The sequence below is a fragment of the Alternaria burnsii genome (genome assembly GCF_013036055.1).
Source record: "Alternaria burnsii strain CBS107.38 chromosome Unknown 744, whole genome shotgun sequence".
Classification (NCBI taxonomy): domain Eukaryota; kingdom Fungi; phylum Ascomycota; class Dothideomycetes; order Pleosporales; family Pleosporaceae; genus Alternaria; species Alternaria burnsii.
In genome coordinates, this window is record NW_024066119.1 from 164,582 (window position 1) to 184,910 (window position 20,329).

General features: G+C 50.7%; 12 protein-coding genes across 12 annotated transcripts; 7 read left to right on the plus strand and 5 right to left on the minus strand.

Moving 5' to 3' along the window:
* Positions 1 to 112: 112 nt before the first annotated feature.
* On the plus strand, positions 113 to 792 carry GT037_008526 (uncharacterized protein; the record flags this gene model as incomplete). Its single annotated transcript, XM_038933573.1, has 2 exons — positions 113 to 227; positions 278 to 792. 2 exons carry the CDS (start codon positions 113 to 115, stop codon positions 790 to 792), a joined length of 630 nt encoding a protein of 209 aa, XP_038783538.1.
* A 274-nt stretch (positions 793 to 1,066) lies between these two features.
* On the minus strand, positions 1,067 to 1,742 carry GT037_008527 (uncharacterized protein; the record flags this gene model as incomplete). The annotated part of the gene is made up of 2 exons (XM_038933574.1): positions 1,067 to 1,235; positions 1,294 to 1,742. 2 exons carry the CDS (start codon positions 1,740 to 1,742, stop codon positions 1,067 to 1,069), a joined length of 618 nt encoding a protein of 205 aa, XP_038783539.1.
* Positions 1,743 to 2,053: 311 nt separating this feature from the next.
* On the minus strand, positions 2,054 to 2,851 carry GT037_008528 (uncharacterized protein; the record flags this gene model as incomplete). Its single annotated transcript, XM_038933575.1, has 1 exon — positions 2,054 to 2,851. One exon carries the CDS (start codon positions 2,849 to 2,851, stop codon positions 2,054 to 2,056), a length of 798 nt encoding a protein of 265 aa, XP_038783540.1.
* A 1,106-nt stretch (positions 2,852 to 3,957) lies between these two features.
* GT037_008529 (uncharacterized protein) lies at positions 3,958 to 4,726 on the plus strand (the record flags this gene model as incomplete). Its single annotated transcript, XM_038933576.1, has 2 exons — positions 3,958 to 4,039; positions 4,092 to 4,726. The coding sequence occupies 2 exons, from the start codon at positions 3,958 to 3,960 to the stop codon at positions 4,724 to 4,726; spliced, it is 717 nt and encodes a 238-aa protein (XP_038783541.1).
* Positions 4,727 to 5,978: 1,252 nt separating this feature from the next.
* On the plus strand, positions 5,979 to 7,142 carry GT037_008530 (uncharacterized protein; the record flags this gene model as incomplete). Its single annotated transcript, XM_038933577.1, has 1 exon — positions 5,979 to 7,142. The coding sequence occupies one exon, from the start codon at positions 5,979 to 5,981 to the stop codon at positions 7,140 to 7,142; it is 1,164 nt and encodes a 387-aa protein (XP_038783542.1).
* Positions 7,143 to 8,142: 1,000 nt separating this feature from the next.
* On the plus strand, positions 8,143 to 8,778 carry GT037_008531 (uncharacterized protein; the record flags this gene model as incomplete). Its single annotated transcript, XM_038933578.1, has 1 exon — positions 8,143 to 8,778. One exon carries the CDS (start codon positions 8,143 to 8,145, stop codon positions 8,776 to 8,778), a length of 636 nt encoding a protein of 211 aa, XP_038783543.1.
* A 157-nt stretch (positions 8,779 to 8,935) lies between these two features.
* On the minus strand, positions 8,936 to 9,145 carry GT037_008532 (uncharacterized protein; the record flags this gene model as incomplete). Its single annotated transcript, XM_038933579.1, has 1 exon — positions 8,936 to 9,145. The coding sequence occupies one exon, from the start codon at positions 9,143 to 9,145 to the stop codon at positions 8,936 to 8,938; it is 210 nt and encodes a 69-aa protein (XP_038783544.1).
* Positions 9,146 to 9,471: 326 nt separating this feature from the next.
* Positions 9,472 to 11,113, plus strand: GT037_008533 (cytochrome p450; the record flags this gene model as incomplete). The annotated part of the gene is made up of 3 exons (XM_038933580.1): positions 9,472 to 9,802; positions 9,862 to 10,436; positions 10,493 to 11,113. 3 exons carry the CDS (start codon positions 9,472 to 9,474, stop codon positions 11,111 to 11,113), a joined length of 1,527 nt encoding a protein of 508 aa, XP_038783545.1.
* Positions 11,114 to 11,704: 591 nt separating this feature from the next.
* On the plus strand, positions 11,705 to 15,600 carry GT037_008534 (uncharacterized protein; the record flags this gene model as incomplete). Its single annotated transcript, XM_038933581.1, has 3 exons — positions 11,705 to 13,409; positions 13,460 to 13,822; positions 14,285 to 15,600. The coding sequence occupies 3 exons, from the start codon at positions 11,705 to 11,707 to the stop codon at positions 15,598 to 15,600; spliced, it is 3,384 nt and encodes a 1,127-aa protein (XP_038783546.1).
* A 410-nt stretch (positions 15,601 to 16,010) lies between these two features.
* GT037_008535 (uncharacterized protein) lies at positions 16,011 to 16,644 on the minus strand (the record flags this gene model as incomplete). The annotated part of the gene is made up of 2 exons (XM_038933582.1): positions 16,011 to 16,357; positions 16,422 to 16,644. 2 exons carry the CDS (start codon positions 16,642 to 16,644, stop codon positions 16,011 to 16,013), a joined length of 570 nt encoding a protein of 189 aa, XP_038783547.1.
* A 617-nt stretch (positions 16,645 to 17,261) lies between these two features.
* On the minus strand, positions 17,262 to 18,473 carry GT037_008536 (heme-dependent catalase; the record flags this gene model as incomplete). Its single annotated transcript, XM_038933583.1, has 3 exons — positions 17,262 to 17,570; positions 17,617 to 17,828; positions 17,879 to 18,473. The coding sequence occupies 3 exons, from the start codon at positions 18,471 to 18,473 to the stop codon at positions 17,262 to 17,264; spliced, it is 1,116 nt and encodes a 371-aa protein (XP_038783548.1).
* Positions 18,474 to 18,930: 457 nt separating this feature from the next.
* GT037_008537 (c4-dicarboxylate transporter malic acid transport protein) lies at positions 18,931 to 20,244 on the plus strand (the record flags this gene model as incomplete). Its single annotated transcript, XM_038933584.1, has 1 exon — positions 18,931 to 20,244. The coding sequence occupies one exon, from the start codon at positions 18,931 to 18,933 to the stop codon at positions 20,242 to 20,244; it is 1,314 nt and encodes a 437-aa protein (XP_038783549.1).
* Positions 20,245 to 20,329: the final 85 nt, after the last annotated feature.

Genomic DNA, 20,329 nt, shown 5'->3' on the forward strand with positions numbered 1-20,329 from the left:
CCGCACCACGCTGCTTGATACTTTGATACATGCCCCTTCAACATTCCAGAAGTCACCTTTACCGATAGAGAAACTATACCAACGTTTTCTACGTACACAGCAAGTTCTCGAGATGAAGTGCCCGTTCTGTTTCATTGTCTTCGTCGCCTTCGTCACAGCCAAAGATATCCGAGGCGTGACACCATCTGAACTTCACAACGAGGATCCATACGCTACGTCACTTTTGTGTAAGTGGCTACAATCTACCAAATAGAGTAGTAGGATCTGATAACTCTAGACTCGGTCCCCGCTCCATCCCCGGGCTACCCTGAGCCGTCCTCCTATGTTATTGCTTCCAGTGCAATGCTCAGCGACGTCAGCTCTGATGATGGGTGCTCAACGGCCCTCATCACTATCACGACTACTCGTACCGTCTCCGTCGTCACACAGATTCCTTCCAGCCTTCTCACTATTACTGGCATTGTCGAACTAAGCTCTTTCATGCCGTCTCAGCCGCTGGCTCTGACAACCGCAACTGGCGTCATCGAAACCAGCAGCTGGATCGTTCCTCAGCTACCGAGCACGGCCGTCACGGTCGTCGTTCCGGGTAGCAGTACCGCCGATGAAGAGAGTAGTGTTGTGCTCTCGCAAATCCCCTATCCTACTGCTAGTGATAAGCCACTCAGCACTACTAGCGTAGGAACAACCTCTTCTAAGTCTCCAGGTCTACCGGTTTTTACTGATGCTGCTGATGCGATCAGGGTACCAGTCGTTGTTGCTGGTATTATCGGGTGGGTTGCTTTGGTGTTGTAGGTGCGAGTACATATGATTGTTGCAGTATGAAAGAAGAGGCAGGTAGCAATGTCACATGTCGAATTTGGTTCTACCAAAAGCCTGATTTAAGCAGCGTGTTCGCGTTGCTCTGCTAGACTACTCTCGTCCATTTTGCTCACCAAAAGCCGTTGATGGTATCACCTATCTAAGAACGATAGTGAATCGGCTGACACTTGTCGTTAGGCACGCTCGAATTGCTGACTCTCGACACTCGCCGCCAAGACGACTTGAACGCCGATTTCACGATGCCTTTCTATGCCTGCCAGTTGCCATCCTGAGCCTGAAGAGCACGAGCAATAGCTTCGTCGTTAGCTGAGTCGGAATCAGCTCCAATCTGCGCCTCCTCGCCAGAAAGAGCGATAGCACCATGCCTATTGCTAGTCATGCAGCAAGAGTAGAACAAGCTAGCCCAAAGGAAGACCCTGTACACGCGGATCAGTCAGCATAGACACCTATCATACCTGGATGCGGAGGACTTACCAGTTGAAGAAGTTCAACCAAAGCAGCAGTCCCTGCCACTTATTGATCTTGACCCCACTGATCCACAGCCCCTGCTGTCCCGCACGATGAGCATCTCCTTCTGTCGGCGTACTAGCAACATGGCCAATGAAACCTATGATGGACATGCCGAACGCAGCAGCCATCTTGAGGATCTGGTACTTGACATATTTCTGCTTGGACAGAGTACCGGCGGCGGCGCGTCTTTGCTCTCGGACGATGAGGAAGATTGTCGTTACCGAAGTCAAAATGGGGGTATAGAGAAGACTAAGAGTGAAGAGCTTGCGCTGGACAGGGAAGACAAGCGTGATGAAGACGGCGAAGAGACTAAGGGCTGCGATGGCGATTTGGCAGCCTTGTATGATGCGTAGACGGGGAGAGGCATCGCGTGGGAGGCCGAGGCCGAAAGAGGGCATCTTGATAGAAGGCATACCGAGTCTTTCGTGATTGTAAGAAACAGATGGTACGGGTGTAAGCGGACAAGGCGGGACTTACAGCGCTCTTTATGGAGGGGCTAGCATCTTCACCGGTTGCGCCTCAGGAACAATTAGGACGATTACCCCTGCAGCCACAAAATGTCGAAACCCCAAATTTGGTACTTTCCCATACTCGACTCGTGTTTCCTTGTTAGATGGGGTGCGCGATTGGCTTGGATGCCTGGAAACGGGGCGCGCGTTGCCGGAAGCGCTTCGCGTAGTTTAGGCGGCCAGCATGGCGTAGGCGCAGACGTCGTGTCAGGCTGTCAGCACACAACCTGGGATCTGGTGAGAGAGGCTAAGAGCGTGTAGGTGTTGATGTATTGGATTTGTAGCCCAGCAGTCTTTATGGTGGCGGTGAGCGATCGAAGCGCCTCGTTGCTTGAAGATAGTTTACGTGCTGAGCCGTCAGCAGTGCTACCAAATTCCACGAGTGCGACGAAGGTCCCAGCCGTCTTTGTGCTATCGCCACCGCTCGAGCTATCGAACCGGACATTGTCATAAGACTTGCTTGCACTTCCCGCTCTTGTAATATCTGGATTTACTCTTGCGATTTGAGAACGCGTTACATTTGCCAGCGCGCCATGCTCGTTGCGACCGAGGCAGTCACCAATAACTCTTGTCGAAATATCCATCGCATTGTTGGTCTCAAAAACAAGCATTAACAATCCGTAGGTCTCCGCTTGGTCTGACATCGAAGTCGGCGAGGATGCTGACCAGATCTCTTCGCATGCGAAGCGGCTCATGTTTGCCAGGCAAGGCATAAATTGCACTGTCTTCTTTGTCGGATGGTCGAGAGCATATAGATACTCGGCCGATGCCAGAGCTTGGACATCCGAAGTTTCGTACAGTGCTAGATACTCGTTTGGCCCATATTCGGGTTCGAGTGCGCGGTAGCGGCGCGCGCTTTGAAAGCCAGGGAGGCATACACGCTCGGGAAGGTGTTCGTTGGTCCACCAATCGTTCAATGCGTTCTCCTCAGTTGTGGTAGGGTCGACCGATCCCCATAGAACGAGGACACCCTTAGACCTTCGAGAGGAGACAACAGAAGATGGTGGTGCCATTTTATGTTGCTTGACAGTGCAGGGTCCGCAACGGCTAGACTATTGATGGTACTACCAATAATCGAATTCCGCACAAACCAAAGTCTACTCAGAGATGCGAAATGCACCAAAAGATACGGGAGAGAAGGATGAGAGGGTGCGTGCGCGCAGTGCGCCTCTTAGGCTGTGGGATGGTAGGCTACCGATTGTTGCTGCATGTCCCCGCATCACCAAGGCTGTTTGACCACTTGTTCACAACAACCCTCTGAACCCAGTGCACACACGAGTTCAACAAGTCATCTGCGTCGCGATACTGCAGCCTTGGGAAAATAACGAGCGATTAGCAGTCTAGGTTATCGTCCAACAATGTCGGCCTGAAACTGGCGTCACTCCGGCCTTGGTCGCCTAGAAAACGTCGCAGTCTCATTTCGCGGTGCATAGCCGATGATATGCTCCTCGAGTCGCAAAGCCGGTCTCAGAAGGACATTGGATCCACAAACCATCAGGGATGAAGAAGATTCTCACCCAAATTGATATCTGCATAGGTCTCCTAACTATCCTAAAGGCATTTACTACATTCCGATATAGTCGGAATGCAAATGTCGAACAATCATGACCCGAACAAAGGAACATCTTGGTACATCTGGGCCCCGGTCTTCGGACATAGTGTCACGAGTCAATGGCCTGAGAACAACAGCATCTGGAAACCATGCTGGTGGAAAACCCTCTATCAAGTTCGTCCCACCGGCAGTTTGGATATGACAACGCCACGGATGCTTGCCTCCGAACTAGGCTCATATTTTAATTGGCTTATAGGCTTCGTTCGAAGGCATAGTCTCATTTCCCACAAGATGGCCCACACGGCTAATGCAGATCAGCACTAGCCTGAAGGTCTTTCGCGGCAGCTAACAAAACAAGCTTCGATACCAAACTCAGGGGAAGATAAAAAGAAGCAATGCGCCTCCTCGTAAAGGCGTTGGCACTGCCGTCAAGCCTCAGCTCGTATCGTTACTCGTTTTTGCGACCACACTCCTTTATACCCAATCAGTCGTTCGTTACATTCGCAAAGTTTGTTTACCATACCCTAATATAATCCTTGCTTTCTGAGTAGACCCACCAAACCCACCATGCGTCAATCCATTGCTATTCTCTCCATCCTAGCAAGCGCGGCTTGTGCTCAAGACGTCGTCAGCTTCTTTTTCCCTGGTGGTACGTCACTCTAGTTCCCAACACTGGCACAGATCAAGTCTAATTCGCGTAGGCTACGATGGCGTTGACCCTGTTGCGACCATTAACACCGTCAATCCCTCCACTACCGAGTTCCACATCGCCTGCCCTACGGATACCGACGACAGCGACGAGTGTGGCTGGGGCCCAGGCCTCGATGTCACTATCCTCTCCCAAACGCGCTTCCAAGCCCAGATGTCGACCGACGTCGTATCAATGAGCCTCGGATGCGACTACAACGAAAAGGCAGTTGAAATGACTTGCACGGTGAACCAAGTAGGCGGCAACGACGACACTGGCGGTGAACCTATCACGGCGACGCTCTCCAGTGACGACGTGAAGTTCCTCTCCGCTACTGTTGTCGCTGGAAACAGCCTCTTGACTGATGCTGGAAGTGCTGTTCCTAGCATGACTGAGTTCGCGCAAGGCGGTAGCACTATCGCTACTACAACAAGGAGTGCCAGTGCAGGTCTGATGACCCCCAGTGGATCTGTCATGCCGACCAACACAATGGCTTCGGCTTCGGCTTCGGAGGCTACGTCTGCTGCTAGTGGCTCCTCCTCAGCGTCTGTGTCTGCGCCTGAGAGCACTGGTGCGGCTACCAAATACGGAATCGAGGGCTCTGTGCTTCTCGCCTTTGCCGGTGCTGCTGCGCTGAACGTTTGGTGAATGTGTCAGTGGTAGTTGTGAATGATGAGTAATTCTTAATGAAACGGATGGTTAGTGAAGATGATGCGGCTTATCCAGTGATTAGACACCCAACCGTGACTCGTCAAGACATGGCTTACTGACCACGTTCCGAAGCTTTTGGACACAAACGATGCACCGATGGCCCACATGGCGTGACTATAGCAACGTTCACCCAAACCATAAAAATAGCGTTCTTGTGCTTGTGTATCAGTGTAATGCGTGTGCAAGTGATCCAGTGACGATGAAAACATCGAGATACGTTAGTACACAAATATCATACATCTTCATCTCGATGCTTGATGCATCCTCGAGTTCCATGTCGAACAAGGTCATCCGTAGTCTGCGCTCATGCCACTGAATTCATCATGTTTGACATACTGTGCCTAGGAGAGTAGCAAGTCTTGTTTGAGGACCTCGAGGAAGAATCTTTTGATGACACATGAAACGTTGCTCTATGTTTGTGGTGCTTCGGTATTCTTCGAAGCAGTACTGACCGACGATATATCTGCATGGCAATTTGATGGGTATACACTCAGGTATTGCGTCACCGGCATTCCCATCGTCTTCTTTGTGTTCAAAGTATCTGCGTAGACATATCCAACAGTCTGGCTCGATATCATTGGCGGGAGAGGCAGGAGTAAACTGCTAAGAGTATCGTGTACTGAACAGAACGCTGGAGAACGACTTTGTCTCAATAACCATCACGGACATTGAGCTTTGCAAAGGTTGAGGGGAAGGGCGGTTGCGTTGAAAGGAAACTCGTAGATTTCTGGTCTTGACTGGGACATCGTAACCTTTCGAGGCTACATAGACTTGTTCAGATACTAACAACGCAAACAGTCCAAGTCACCGAGGAATTGGTGGAAGACTCGACTGCGGATCGGAAGTTGTCTTTGATTTGGGTTAAAACAGGCTACAGTGTATAGTTATCCATTTGTGACACAGTAGTGGAAGCAGACACTGCAAGATAGAAGTGCTTCAACATACTTCTTTTGATTGCGTCTACCACCTACGGCCGTCGGTACGCGAGAGCAGGAGGCTATTGGCCATGGCGACGCTCTGGAGGTGAGATCGGAACGGAACAAATATTTTGTGTTGCGTTCCAGGAACCAATCGATTTCATTGCGCCGGTGGCTAAAGGTTCGTCTCTCCTCACCACAAGAATCCTCGCAGACCGGTTGAGTCAGACCATCCCAAGACCCCGGAGGAGTTCGGATCAGAGCTCGTTGACATGTCGCATTCCAAGGCTGCGATACTCCGGCTTCCCGAGGAGCTGCTGGTCCACATCACGGACGACGTCGATATCACCGACCTCCATGTTTTGTCAATCACTTGTCGGCGCATACGCCCAATCGCGCAGGAAGGCCTTGTTCGACGAGCAACTCTACCGCTCAAAAATGTTTGGAAACTGGTGGACTTACTGCAAGCTTACTCAACACTAGTCATGTCCTTTACTCACCTTCGACTTGGTCCCATTTCGGAGGATGCAGCGCGAAGCATAGTCTCCAACCACAATGCCGCTCAGAGACCCCACATGATACACAGGGATTACTCCATGTGTGATACTGCTTTCGAAGAGTCTAAGTGCACCTCAGCTGGAATGAAAGTTCTGTTGACTCTTGCGCGTGGTCTAAAGTGTGTGTCTATGGGTACAGTCTCTAGCCACAGCTTCGATTTGCTGAATGCTTGTATTCTCACTGGCCCCATTATATCCAGTACCGAAGTGGCCACGCGTTCGTACGAGAAGGCGCGATCAGACGTCCAAGCACGACTCGAGGAGGTCAATGTGAATCCCGACCACCCTGATGCTTTCCCGGCAACCAGTCTAGTCATGTCCTTGCATCTTTCAGAATGTTCCAAGCTCAAGCGACTGGTAATCCCATATAGGACTTTGTTCAAAAGGCCGGGAGACAGGTTGTTGTCTGAATTCACACCTTGCCGGCTGGTCGAACATCGTTACTACACCGAGCCTCACCATATGTTGCCGCCATCTCTTGAGTCTGTACACTTAATCTTTGGAACGGTCTCTCCCGATGTGCGATGGCTCGACAGGCTGATACTCAATGAAGTTGGCTTTCCGAAACTGCGCGAAGTTCAGCTGCTATTCCAGCAGAACCTTCTGTCAGCTGCCTGGAGCTTGTGTTGTTACCCTGACTCTAGGCTTCTGGCCACGCTTCGAGGATGGCAGGCATCGCGCGTTGATCTGACCACAAGATTCGGCATCGCGAGGTTCACTGACGTAGCAATAACGGAAACCAAGAGGGATACACCAGCGCCTTACGTTGCCGGCGATATAATCCCTGCAGTCGAGAAGTGCCTCGCGACGACACTTGATCAACTAAAGGATGAGCCCGAGATGTTAGCAGCACTGGGCTATGTAGCAGGGTCTACCTAATGTCATCGTTCCTTGAACTTGGCAGTGGCTCCAATATGAGGAAAGAAGGAAAACATGACATTCTTGACAGTAATTTGTCCTGAGAAGCAGCTATAAACATTATGATACATGCATTGCAGTGGTGCAGTGCTTGAACGTCGCCATGGTGTTGTGAAAAGAGCGAGGGTTTGCCTAACCTATGTACTGTCGAGCACGCGCCCTGACATCATCACCGGCCCGCTTCCCATACGCTCCATTTCTCCTGCATCCCTTTACCGTCTTCTCCAAGTGACCCCCACGATCCCAAAGTCTAGACCCTCTGGCCTTCAGTAAACCCCAGCTTCCTGTCCTCGCATACATCATCGTACGAAGCGGATTCGCTTGTCGGCTTCACATATGACGATTGTTCGCGATGCTGCGCAGGGGCTGTGTGGCTGCACGCCCTTCAGCTGCTGCGCACCCGTTCATCACCACCACGATCAGCGACAGGGGCTCAGCAGCACAACCGTTACTCTGAAAGTCTAGATTTCCGCGCGACAAACTCGAAATGACGTCGATTGAGGCTCTGGATATACTCAGGATGTCAGAGACAGCTGCTATGCTGCTGCCAGCTTGCACACTACAGGCTGCAGATCGTTGGAAGGCGCATCTAAAGGTCCAGACCGTCATGGTCGTGTCTACAGTCCCTAGATGTGACGCAGTTGTGGTGTGTTCAAGGTAGATCAGGCTCACTGCGCGCAAGGCATCTGCTCTACGGTGAGCTTGTTGTGCAAGAGAAGGCGAGATGAGCGTGTGGAGAGTTTTTGATCGCGATGAGACAGATCTGGACTCTCCAGACCATGGTCACGTAGTTGAACAAGGTTGTCTATGTCTATACGACGCGTCGCATCGCATCGCTCAGAAGGTATAAAGGTGATAGCTCTACAGATACACTGATACAGACAAGGTCGAGACGCTGGCCACAACCATAGTGCATTCAAAACCTCACTCTACCATCGACCGCATATCCCCTTACTTCAACATGCGCGAAGCTAAATATATCCCGCCCTCAGCGACCCGGCCCGATACCCAAAACAACCAGAATATACCTTCAAAAGCCAACCTCGATAACGCTACGACAGCTCAAAGCAAACCCAAGCGTCGCACGAAGAAGTATCGCGCCATCGAACGTCCTGACGGTATCATCGTCGAGTATCCTCGATATCGACCGGCAGGCTCATTGCAGAAGCCAACAATCGGGTTCAAACAAGACTTGATCCCTTCGAACTACAATTGCACGCAACACAAACCCACAAAAGAACCAACGCCGAGCAATGCAAGACACGATCTTGTGGGCATAGGGAGTTCTTTCTGTGAGGTGTCTGCAGATAACATCGGCAGTGACGTGTGTATCGGACCTCTAGGAAGAGGAAGAGCAGGATACAACGAAGAGGCTACATGCAAGAATGCATGTATTCATGTAGTTGCGGACAGAGGCGAGCAGCAGCTCTACCACGGGTCTACGCCGATGGCTCGTTTCCTACTTGAGCAAGGGCCTTGGAGTTCTTTTCCCCTCCACAAAGTTCCACAAGAGTCTTTGGAGCTATACAGGCCTTCAGCATCATTAGTGTCGAAAGGGATTGCTACGGGGGGAAACTCGGCATCTTGGTGCACTTGATCGTACCGAAGTCCTCTAATTCCTATCCATACACGCCTCAAGAAACAATTTTGAGCAAGCGGTGCGCGTTGTGGATCAAGTCTACTGCATGATGGTCCTTCTCTTGCATTATACTCGGGCAATCACAATCGCAATTCAAGCGTCTAACCCACAGCGGCTATATGGGAGCATCGTGGCCGGGAATGTGGGAGAGATGTTCACAGGACGAGCCTAGGAAACTGCAGCGTGGCTGCAAATGATCTACATCCTGTAAGACGACGCCCGCAGTAGTGCTAGTGCGTACAGACATCGAAAATAAAGTGTTGTGGCCAGGTTCCTCATTTGCTGTCGCAACAAACTGCTCAACATTGAGATATATTGCGATCATGCCTGTTCCAGCATTGAGACAACATGAGACTCCATACAATAAAATCTATGGCCAGTGTTAATCACAGAATCGGTCTATGAGCTCAGCCCAGTCTGACAGGCTTGAAACATGCCACAAGACGCTCGCAACGACGGTGGTGATGACGGCACAGCTCCACTGGTGTGCAGTGGCGCCCGCATCTGGACTCCTAGCTCTGCAGTAGCCAGCCGTTCTCCGCTCGTTACACGGCTGTCTGTGCTATTTATCCAGGTTCGCCCGCCATCCGCATGGTCGACAGGATTGAACTGCGACAACCTCGTCTAATTGCTGGTGATACAACTTAGCAAATGGCGCTGTTCAACATCCTCGACCAATTCGTGGATACTAAAACGATCCTTCTTTGCTTGGTAGTCGTACTGGTCCTCACCACCACTATCTTGCTGCCCTACTCGCATCGTATACCTGCGGACGCGCCGCCTCAAGTCAGCGACGATCTCCCCGTTGTTGGAGCCCTTGGCTTCTGGACCCAACGGTGGAACTGGTGGAGCGAGCGACGCGACCAGTCCAAAACTGGTACTTTCTCCTTCCATGTGGGGCCGAACATGGTCGTTGCGCTCTCTGGAGACAAGGGACGTCAGGTGTTTTTTGAGTCGAAAGATTTGGGCTTTGGTGAGGGCTGTAAGTTCCCTGTGCGAACTACATGTGAGGCACGTACTGACTTTGTACACCACATTCAGATTCTGTCCTATTCGGCCAAACGCCCAAATCAACCAAAGAAATCACCGACGAAGACAAGAACCTTGGTTTCGATGCCTGGTTCCATCGCCGCCTCACCTCCCTCTTGAAGCAAGAGCATTTCCGCCGCAATCTGCCTGTTCTCATATCTGACACAAAGGAAGCTCTAGAAGCCATCAAGAATGATGCCAGCGGCCGTACAAATCCCTTTGAGAGCCTTTATCGCATCGTATTCCGCCTTACTATTCGCATGGTAGGCCCTACTGAGATCGCCGAGGATCTGGACAAGCTGGAAACCGCCTTGAAGATGTTCGAGATGATTGATAAGAGCGCGACCGCTACGTCAGTTATCTTCCCAAAACTACCTTCACCGGCTATCATACAACGGACATATGCAGGCACGCGACTTTACATGATGATCGACAGTATAATTAAGAAGCGCGCGGCGAGTGACGAGAAACACGAGGATGCTCTACAACAGATGCTAGATCAAGGCGATCGCGCTGTGAGGATCGTCGAGTTCATCGTTGGAGCGCTGTTCGCTGGATTGATCAATAGCGGTATCAATGCAGGCTGGGTGAGTGGATCTAGATGTTCATACTGTAAAAGCCAAAGAAAACTGAACTCTGCTAGGTAATCTGCTATCTTGCAACCTCACCCGAGTGGCTCGCCAAAGCGAAGGACGAGATCTGTAGTACTGCAGCGAAGTACGCTAAGGATCCCAAAGTACCCTTGCGCGATCAGCTTGACGACGTACCCATAGAAGCGTGGGAGGCAGAATTTCCGATCATAGACATGTGTCTCCGCGATTCTTTACGACTGAACCTTCTCGGTACAGCCTTCAGGCGGAACATCAGTAGTAAAGGTATACCCACAGGCAACGGCAACGAAGTCATCCCCCCCGGTGCTTTCGTCACGTATGCCACTGGCGACATCCATCTCGACCCGGAAGTGTATACTGATCCCCACAAATGGGATCCAGCTCGATACTCGCCAGAGCGCGCCGAGGACAAGAAGAAGGCGGCGCATGGCTTTGTCGGTTGGGGATCAGGACGACATCCCTGCCTGGGCATGCGCTTCGCTAAACTGGAGCAGAATATCATCACCGCATACTTCATCGCGACGTTCGACTTCACACTTGAAGATGAGAGTGGCAAAACACTCAGTGCCGCCCCTTTGGTTGACCACAATCGACACTCGGCCCACAAACCAGCCAAATTGCAGTTCCTCAGGGTTAAAACGAGGGAAGAGTAGACGGTATGTTCCCAGACGTCCGCATGAATACGAACCTAGCAACAGTGATGCAACCTGTTGCCGTAGCTCGCAGTGAAGGAGGTCGCTTCTCACATCTGAGATGAACTTGTTGGCAAATTGCAGAATATTGAAAGCATCGAGTGAATACCAAATTTGACACTCGAGAACGCGCATGTAGCCATAACCTCTCGTCTCATCAGCGTGCGTATCAAAGGCAAGAGCTTTGGAACGAGTCACCTGCTTCAAGAATAGCGTCTTGGCGCGACGTGTCACACCCACCCACCCACCTCAGTCAACGAGCAGCAGCCAAGGACCGTACTGCACCACCACACTTCTTCTGTGCCCTAAATTGCACAATAAAGTTAGCTTCCCACAATCTGGCAGAGTTCTTCAGGTAATTGTCTCACCAGACTCACTCCATTACGTCACAGACCATTGGTCACATGCAGGTACCGCGATTGCCGCAGTCGTGACTGGACATATTTCGCACATGCACACACAACCGTGTACCGAATTCAAGAGGAGTCCATCATAACGATTGGCGTCTCAACTCAACCATCCAAATCACATATCGCCCCCACTCTTATCGCTATGGCTCCAACGACACCACCCAGTTCTAGTGCCAGGAAGAGACGCGTAGCGAGCCCTGGAAATGGAACAAAGACTCCCACCCTTCCAAGGGAACCTGCAATACCGGATACTACCCCCAAAGGCGCGCAAGATGGTCACCAGCCTGATACGAGTGTGCGATCAGACGAAGTTGACATCCGCCTCCTCCAGAATCACGGCCTACTTAGCCTGCCTTGCGAGCTTATCGAGATGATAGCCTCAAACCTCCTTGCCACTACGCATATACTCAACCTCGGACTCGTCAGCAAACGGATTAGTGGGATCGTTCAGCAAACCATCGTGCGTGGCTTGATCGTATCTAGCATGAATATTAGAGAATTCTTCGAAATGCTCATTGGACACGCTGAGCTCAGCAACAAAATATCTAGTGTTAATCTCGGAGATTTTGGATACAGGCACCATGGACAACGTTTCTACGCAGATCCGATCGGTCTCCGCCCGAATTTCCTAGAAAATCTTGGCACCGCCATCACTGCGACTACCGGGCGAGTCGTTGACTGGAGCCTGGTTAGAGAAGACAACATATCTGTCGGCCCTGTATGGGAGCCAGATTCAGCCTTCTTTCTCAACGTTCTCGCAACATCCTGTCCAAGCATCAAATCGGTGACTGTTCAGCTACCCGAAGCTAGGGTATTTCACTCAGGCGAACCTCCACGTCCGATACACCTGGCTCCATCAGCTTTCCCTGCGTTGAACCCAGAGTTACTGCCTGCTGCACCATTCCAAGGTCCAGCGTTAGACGTGTTCCAGGCGAGGCTCGAAGCTCTCATAATCTCGGAGAATACCAGATGGAAAGGCCCTCTCACGGTTGAGGTCCTTGAGTCGCACAACCTTAAATGGAGGAACATGGGAACACACATTATTACGTTGGCAGGTTTCTCAAGACTGAAGCGACTTGATGTACCTATGGATATCTTAGGACGTCCGCACGACATTGTGTTCTCCAGTACCAGTAGTCTGGATAAGACAAAGCACGATGGCACAGCGATTATAGATCGTGCGCTTCCAATGGGCAAGACGCTGGCGGAGCTACGTTCCAAGGTCTTACCGCTTACTATACAATATCTTCACCTACGATCATGCAACAAATGGATGTTTGCCCTCTTGCAAAGAATCAACGAAGTCCCTGTGGAAGAATTGAGGCTCAGGCACGTCGAGCTGTCTTTCGAGCCATCGCCTAACAACCTTTTGATACAGTGCGATGCTGCAGATCTGGGTCAACTGGATTACTCTCAGTTACTCGTAGATCTTGACCGTAAAGGAGTCAATGTCACTTTCCATACCGGACCGCAAGGAACTCTCGTGGACATGCGCAAAGAGATCGAGGCGTTTTCCTGTTTGACGACTATAGAGACCTGGCACTACTCGATCACGCACGCGCCATTCTCCAAGTGGAACCCAGAAGCTATCAGAAAGCGTCAGTCGCTGAAGATGGGCTTTAGATATTTCTTACGGCACGCTGACTACCACTCACAACTACTTAATAGTCCCACTTTCAACCTAGAGTCGTGGACACAGAGCGCCTTCTTCCACGGCACCAGGGATAGTAGATGGGACCCGCAGCTTCTGGATTCAAAGATGAAAACGAAAACAGTCGGGTCTAGTGGATGGAATGAGAGGACTCTTGGGAAGCACGCACTGAAGCGACGACTTTCACCGTTATTGAGTAAGCTCTGATCCAATGTGGCAAGAACAGCAGGCTGACCAACATCACAGATTTGGATACCTACCAATTTAGCCTCCGGATCAAGCAGAGTCTTACACCGCTACCTAGAGAAAGCGGATTCCTTGGTGCTAGTTTCACTACCATAGACGGCACGCGCGCACAGCCTTCAGATCAGCATCGAGACACAGCGAAGAAACCTTGTACGTACGAAGAGAAGCCGAAGCGATCGAGGCGTGCTGAGTGTGTTGAACTTGAATCGCACACAATAACCGAGGTCCACAATCTACAAGACGACATAGACAGGCTACGGCTAGGACCTGGCAACATCATTAGCATAGATTCCCAGTTCAGTGCAACACTGTGGGCCGATGTCAAATGGAAGATGTTCCTGGAGGCGAACCCGGCCACACGAGGTATGAAAGTTCTGGAATAGCCTAGCGCTCTTAGAGAAGGTGGAGAAAGATGGCGAGCAGCAATGGCCCTAGATACTAGACCTATTTCTGTTGACATATGTTTATGGAAGGCCTTTTTCACGAGCTAACACCTATACCTTACCCTTGCTAGATAGAGACTTCGTCTTGTGAATTGCGGCTGTACAACGCGCCGCGTAAACTAGCCGTGTGGAGATCAAAGTGAAAGCTATTTTGCACGTGATGAGACCGTGCGCTTCCCTATTGTAAAATTCACCCTAACATTAATATACCCATGTGTAGCACACGAAAGACTGGCCCGTACACAAGTCTGTGAGTACGAACCACGCTGATGATAGTCTAAAGCTGCCTGTGTGCAAGTCAACCACCCTCGCTGTTGCCTATCGCTACCTCGCGCCGACACCGCCATATTATACCAGTAAGATCCTTATACAACCTGTCCAGGTTTCTCTAGTTTGTCCATAATGTTTCATCGGTATTTCAACCCTTCCTCAGATCGCGAACGTACGACCATGAACGACCTCCCCGATGAATTGCTGCTCAACATTGGCGCGCACTTCACAAATCTAAATCGCAATCGGGATCTTGGAAACCTCGCGCTTACATCCAAGAAATGGAGGCCTATTGCGCAGGAATGGCTGCTCATAGAACCGAGGTTCAATCTCACTTTCATTGATGGATACATGTGGGAGATGGGTCGTCGGCCGCACTTGCTGTCGCGCGTCAAGAAGTTGGAAATCTGGAGTCGCAGTGAAGGAAGAACTTCAAAGACAAGACATGTTAATCGCATCGGAGTATACGTATACCTTACCGACGTCATCTACAACCCGACCCCCGCTCCAGATCGCATAACACAGCAAGCCAAATTCATGGAAATATGCAAGACCATGATCCAGCATTACGCCGCCAACAAGCGACACGCGAAGGACTGGATCAACTCTATCAAGACAGATGTCGTTCCCGCACTCTTTGGCATTCTTCTCTGCATACTCCCCAACTTGCGTGAGTTGAACGTCAGCGACGCGTGGCTAATGGATTTTCCTTTCTTCGCCAACACACGTTCTCCGTCCGCCATCGCGAACCCTCCACATCCATGGTTGTGGAGACACAGCTTCCTCAGTGGCGCACTCGCAGCCACACTACCTCGTTTAACAGTGCTCGAGGTGCCCAGTGACATGACGGCTTTGGTGTGGGAACACAACGTGATCACGCTTTTCGATTTCCGACGTTTCGAGACTCTAAAGGAAGTCACCCTTACCATGAGAGCAATCGAAGGCCATACCATCGCGCGCCAAGGAACACCCAACGCCAACCCGAGAGAGATCTTTCCGAGGACACTGGAAACATTACGTATCAGCGAAGCGACGCATATCACAGCTAATTTCCTCAACGAGCTCTGTCTCGCCAAGAAAACCTCCTGCTTTCCCAACTTGAAGCGGGTGGAAGCTTACCACATTGAACATCTAGAGAACACCAGGGCTCGTGCCGATCTAGCAAGATGCCTAGACCCAATAGACGATGTGCGCGCCATGTTCCGCGATGCTGAGGTTGCGGTGTATCTCTATTTCCCGCCCTGGACCATGAAGACGTGGGAGTCAGAAAGTGGCACGCCGTGGAGAATGAAGAGTGAGCCGGATAGGCTACGTCATGGAGAATATACATGTTATCGGAAAGCTATGGGTCCCTTTGGAGTACATCAGGAACCGATGGATAGAATTGAGATTGAGTGGGATGCCGAGGGAGACGCGGTCATGCTCTAGGGTAGAGTGTACATGTTTATGGCAATGACTGGAATGTAAATCAATGTCAGACACGGGGGGTTTTGGATTTTGCTCACGAAGCATCACTGTACAGTATCGATTGGAGTGTTGGAAAATAAAAGAAAGCAAATGCGGTCTGGATTATGTGTAGAATTGGCACGAGATGGTTACACCCAGAGGAATTTTTTAATCCCTGATGAGGGCATACTAATAAGCAAGGAAAATGAGGTGAAATCAGATATAGCATGCGGCGTTTTACCCCTCCCCCATCCAAGTCGAAACCCAAACCAGTATAGCCTGCCCCGCAATCTCAACGCGTGCGGCTGATACCCACATAGCTATTTCCTCGTCGTGTCAGGTTGCTAGCTGTCCCTTCGATCATTCATGTTCGGCACAGTGTTAGGCTGCATCTAATTGGGTGCAGCAACACAGTGGTGATCGCCAATACAATGCGTGCAGCACGTCCTCGTCTCACCCGGCGGCGCGTTTCTTCCACAAGGAGACCAACTCGGCAAGCACTGGTCGGTACAAAATGTCAGCTCAAGATCCGTCTCAGCGCCACAGTTCTTGACTTGACTACCGGCGGGCGGCTTTCCATACGCCCACACGATGCTCTCACACGTTGAATCCGTCGGCTTGAGGGTCATGGTACTTCCCGCGAAGCCGTCGCCGAAAATGTCGCTCATATCGTACCAGATCTGGTTGACGTCGAGGTTGTACGCGAAGATCGTTTGGCTGACGTTTGGCTTGAAAATACCTAATGGTAGGTGTGCGAAGTCAGTGTTTGTCTCACATGCAGTCCGTACAAGGGCATTTCTTACCGCCTTCGATTGGTGATATCTTGATCGCAATGCCTCCAGATTTCGGGTCAGTGACGAAGGGTTCACTATATGATGTGGCAGGATTGACGATGTGTTGGTCACTTATGCTACCACCAACGGACCAGAGATAGATGGGCTCGGGGCATTGATTGGTAACGATCGCACGACCTGCGGCATGAACGCTTGCGATGATAGAAAGAACCGTCAATGCGTTGAAGAGCATCTTGAAGTGAATTGTCAACTGGAAATGGTATCTGAGGTTCGAGATGCACACCCCTTGGAAACGAAGCCATGATAAACCCTTTTATACTGTGATGGGACTTAGCACATAGCGTGGCTGCTCCTCGTATTCGAAACAACCAGCTTGCTACTCTCCTCTACACTGGAGGAAGCTGAGTGCACCGGTATGACCGAGCAGTAATCAAGAACCGAACTTCTTCGTTAGGAGTATTGGTGGCTGTCGCGTTGATTGGACAGCTATTTTCAGCCTCCAATGAGATGCACGAGCATACGGATACCAATCACATGGTCCCACGTCTGAAGACGCGCTAATTGGTAGCTCAACGTCAGCTGCTACATGGCTAGGTTCCCTAATCTGTACGAGCTTCTTAGATGCCGTTTCTGTGTGTAAAAGCTCGTATTCATGGTAGACAAAGTAATGGCTGTGTGTAGCAGTGGCTGGAGAGTATCGCTTTCCTCGCTTCGAAAGCATGAATGCAAATTTGATATGTGAAGGTTACACTTTGAATGTGCCGGAAATTCTTGATTGGACAGGGAAGATTTGTCAAGACTATTGGGCTGAAGATCTTGTGAGACTGACGTTAATCAAAAGCACGATGTCTATGGCACCTCGTCGATACTGTTGATTGCTTGAGTCGGCGTGGCGTTTGCAGCTTCGCGCTTCTTCCTGCTCATCTCATACACCGTTTTCCTCAAGCGATTGATACTGCCTAGTGGCTGGTGATCAACCATACCGTCCCATGGGTTCAGCTTCATTGTGTCTTCCCAGAACACTCGTCGCTCGTCGCTCAGGGCATCTTGCGGTGGAAATTCAACTGTCGCGATCGTCTGGTATGGTGCGGTAGCTTCATCCCACACTACTGATCCGTCTTCAGTTGGATGATGATCAGGTGAGGTACCTAGCTGAATCTACTGGAATCAGAACAGCGCAGCCGACAGTTACGACAGAACTGACTTTAAACTCATACTTGGCGCCGTTTTGGGCAAAGTATTCCGACAGCCAGTCTCGAAGCACTTCTCGAGAGTCACCGCTCTTGACTTTCTCGGTTCGGTTCTTCATGTCGTCAAGTACCGGAAAAAGCGCCATGTGGCCATACCAGTCCCCAAATCTAAATGCGCTTTGTGTGTAGAACGAGTGGCTGATTATGTTGGTATTCGGAAGCATACCTGCTAAGATGAGTCAAGACGAAGACGCATTGCGACGATAAAACTCATACCAGGTGCACTTTGTTTGATTGCATCTGTCCTTAGTTTCGTCGCTGCAGCCAGTTTCAAGGGACTATCAAAGTACTTCTCTCTCAGTTGCATGATCTCAAGACAGGTATCGATGTCGGTCAGTTCGATGGACGGAGCGTTGTTAAAGAAGAAATCCTGGGTACTAGCTTCAGGGTCAGCGCTTTGGAGCCTCTCTCCCTGCACTCCAAATACTCGCATTCCCAGACCGCGAGGCCCAGGTTCCTGGTCGGCCTGAAGAAAGACAGGTTCGTTTGCATATCGTGCTGCAACATTGTACGCCTGCCCCGGGGTCTTGAAAAGGCCTTGCTGTAAATGTGCCGGCAAATCTGGAAGCACAGTCATCTTGCCCTTGACGATACCCTGCGTCTTGACGTGAGTTGCCCGATAAGCATGCCTATGCTGATCGAAGTTGTGCTGTTGCATCCGGTTCATCGTCTCTCCAATCTTCTTTGCCGTCTCAACCTCGTTAGGCTTTGGTGCCTCCACGCCAGGCGCATCCCAGCGAAGGTAGGAATTGTTCGGCGGTGCGGATGAAATAGCACGCCTCACGCTGCTGTATGCTTCTGGAAAAGACATTTCGAAATGCAATGTTTACCAGCCTTCCAGGACCCAGCGATACAATACATGGGTCTGGGCGTCGATGCCGCACTAGTTCTAGCGGATACGTCATAGATACATCATCAACCGCAGCGCTGTCAATAGAGCGCGTTCCGACACTAAGAAAATTAAACCCTGGAGAGATACGATATTGACATGGTAGCAGCGTCGAAGGTGACCGTAATGGTTGCGTGTGATGATCTGTGAGGCTCAAGCATCGACGGATTGCAGGACCTGTTTCGATCGGTCTGCACTGAGATTGGCAAGCGCTAAACTTCATGCAGTGGCTAGCGTGCTCCCACAACCTTGCAAAGGCATGACACCTTGACTATGCCGCTTGTATCGACTTGGCTTTCGACGAGCGTAATGCCAAATTGACGTCAAGCAATATGGCATCTGCTTCGCTGTCATTAACATCCCCTACAGGTAAATCACCATGTCTCCGTCGCGCCCATCATCTTCACATCCCGGGTCAACGCACTCGTCGGTATCTGGATCCTCCTCCACCGAAAATATGACTTCCCGCGCCAGACCTATCAAACGGCGCCCCCGGCCCGCACAGAGAGAAGACTACAACCCCACATATCTGCCGTGGAAGAAGCGCTTAGACCATTTCACCTGGTCATGGTTTGAATGCACCATGTCAACCGGCGCCATCGCGACACTTCTTGGCCAACAACCATACAGCTTCCACGGACTGAAGACCATTGGAAAGATTTTCTTCATATTGGACATTGTCCTGTTCCTCGCGTTCAGCGCCTGCATCACATACCGCTTCATTCACAACCGCGGTTCTCTCAAGCTCAGTCTGCATCATCCTCACGAAAGCTTCTTCTTCGGAGCCTTCTTTGTCTCTATTGCGCTTATCATCTATTGTATCGAACTTTACGGCGTACCATCCAGTGGACCATGGCTTGTCAAGACATTGGAGATACTGTTCTGGCTGTACGCAGCAATTGTCATCCTGGTCGCTGTCTTCCAGTACCACGTCATATTCGACCGACGTGAGCTTCCCGTTAAGGATGCGATGCCCGCTTGGATTCTGCCGGTATACCCATTCCTTGTCTTGGGAGTCTTAGGCAGCACATTACTGAAGAGTCAGCCACCTGGCCCTGGTTTCAACATCTTTATTGGCAGCGTCACTTTCCAGGGCCTAGGCTGGACTATCGCATTCTTGATGCTTTCGCTCTACTTCACACGTCTGATCAACAGCAACTTACCTGAAATACCCAAACGCCCTGGCATGTACGTTGCTGTTGGCCCAGCCGCATATACCGCCAATGCTTGCATTGCGCTTGGCTTGCAGGCACCGAAACATGTCCCTGAGAATCTGCTGGGAATTAATTCCTTCCCTGTCGGCGATGCTTTCAAAGCTTTCGGGTTCATCATGGGCGTCTTCCTATGGCTGATCTCCTTCTGGTTCAGCGCAATCGCTACCATCAGCATTGTTATCAGCGCCAAGGAATCGCACTTCACGCTCAATCATTGGGGCTTCATTTTCCCAAATGCCGGGATGACGATCGCGCTTATTTATATCGCCAACGCGCTGAACAGCCCAGGGATCAAGGGAGTGTGTAGTGCAGCAACTATCATCTTGGTCATGTTATGGATCTGGGTGGCGGTGCTTAATGTCAAAGGCGTACTGCAGAGAAAGGTGTTATGGCCGGGTATGGATGAAGACATGGAAGACATTGAAGGCCACGGTCACAAGCCGGGCTCGGACCAAGACGACGGCGACGGTGAAGTATAGGAAGCTGTACCTGTCAAAGTACGATGAAGTCTATTGAAAGAAATGCATAGTAATGTTATTAATGGAATTGTTGACATCGTCCATA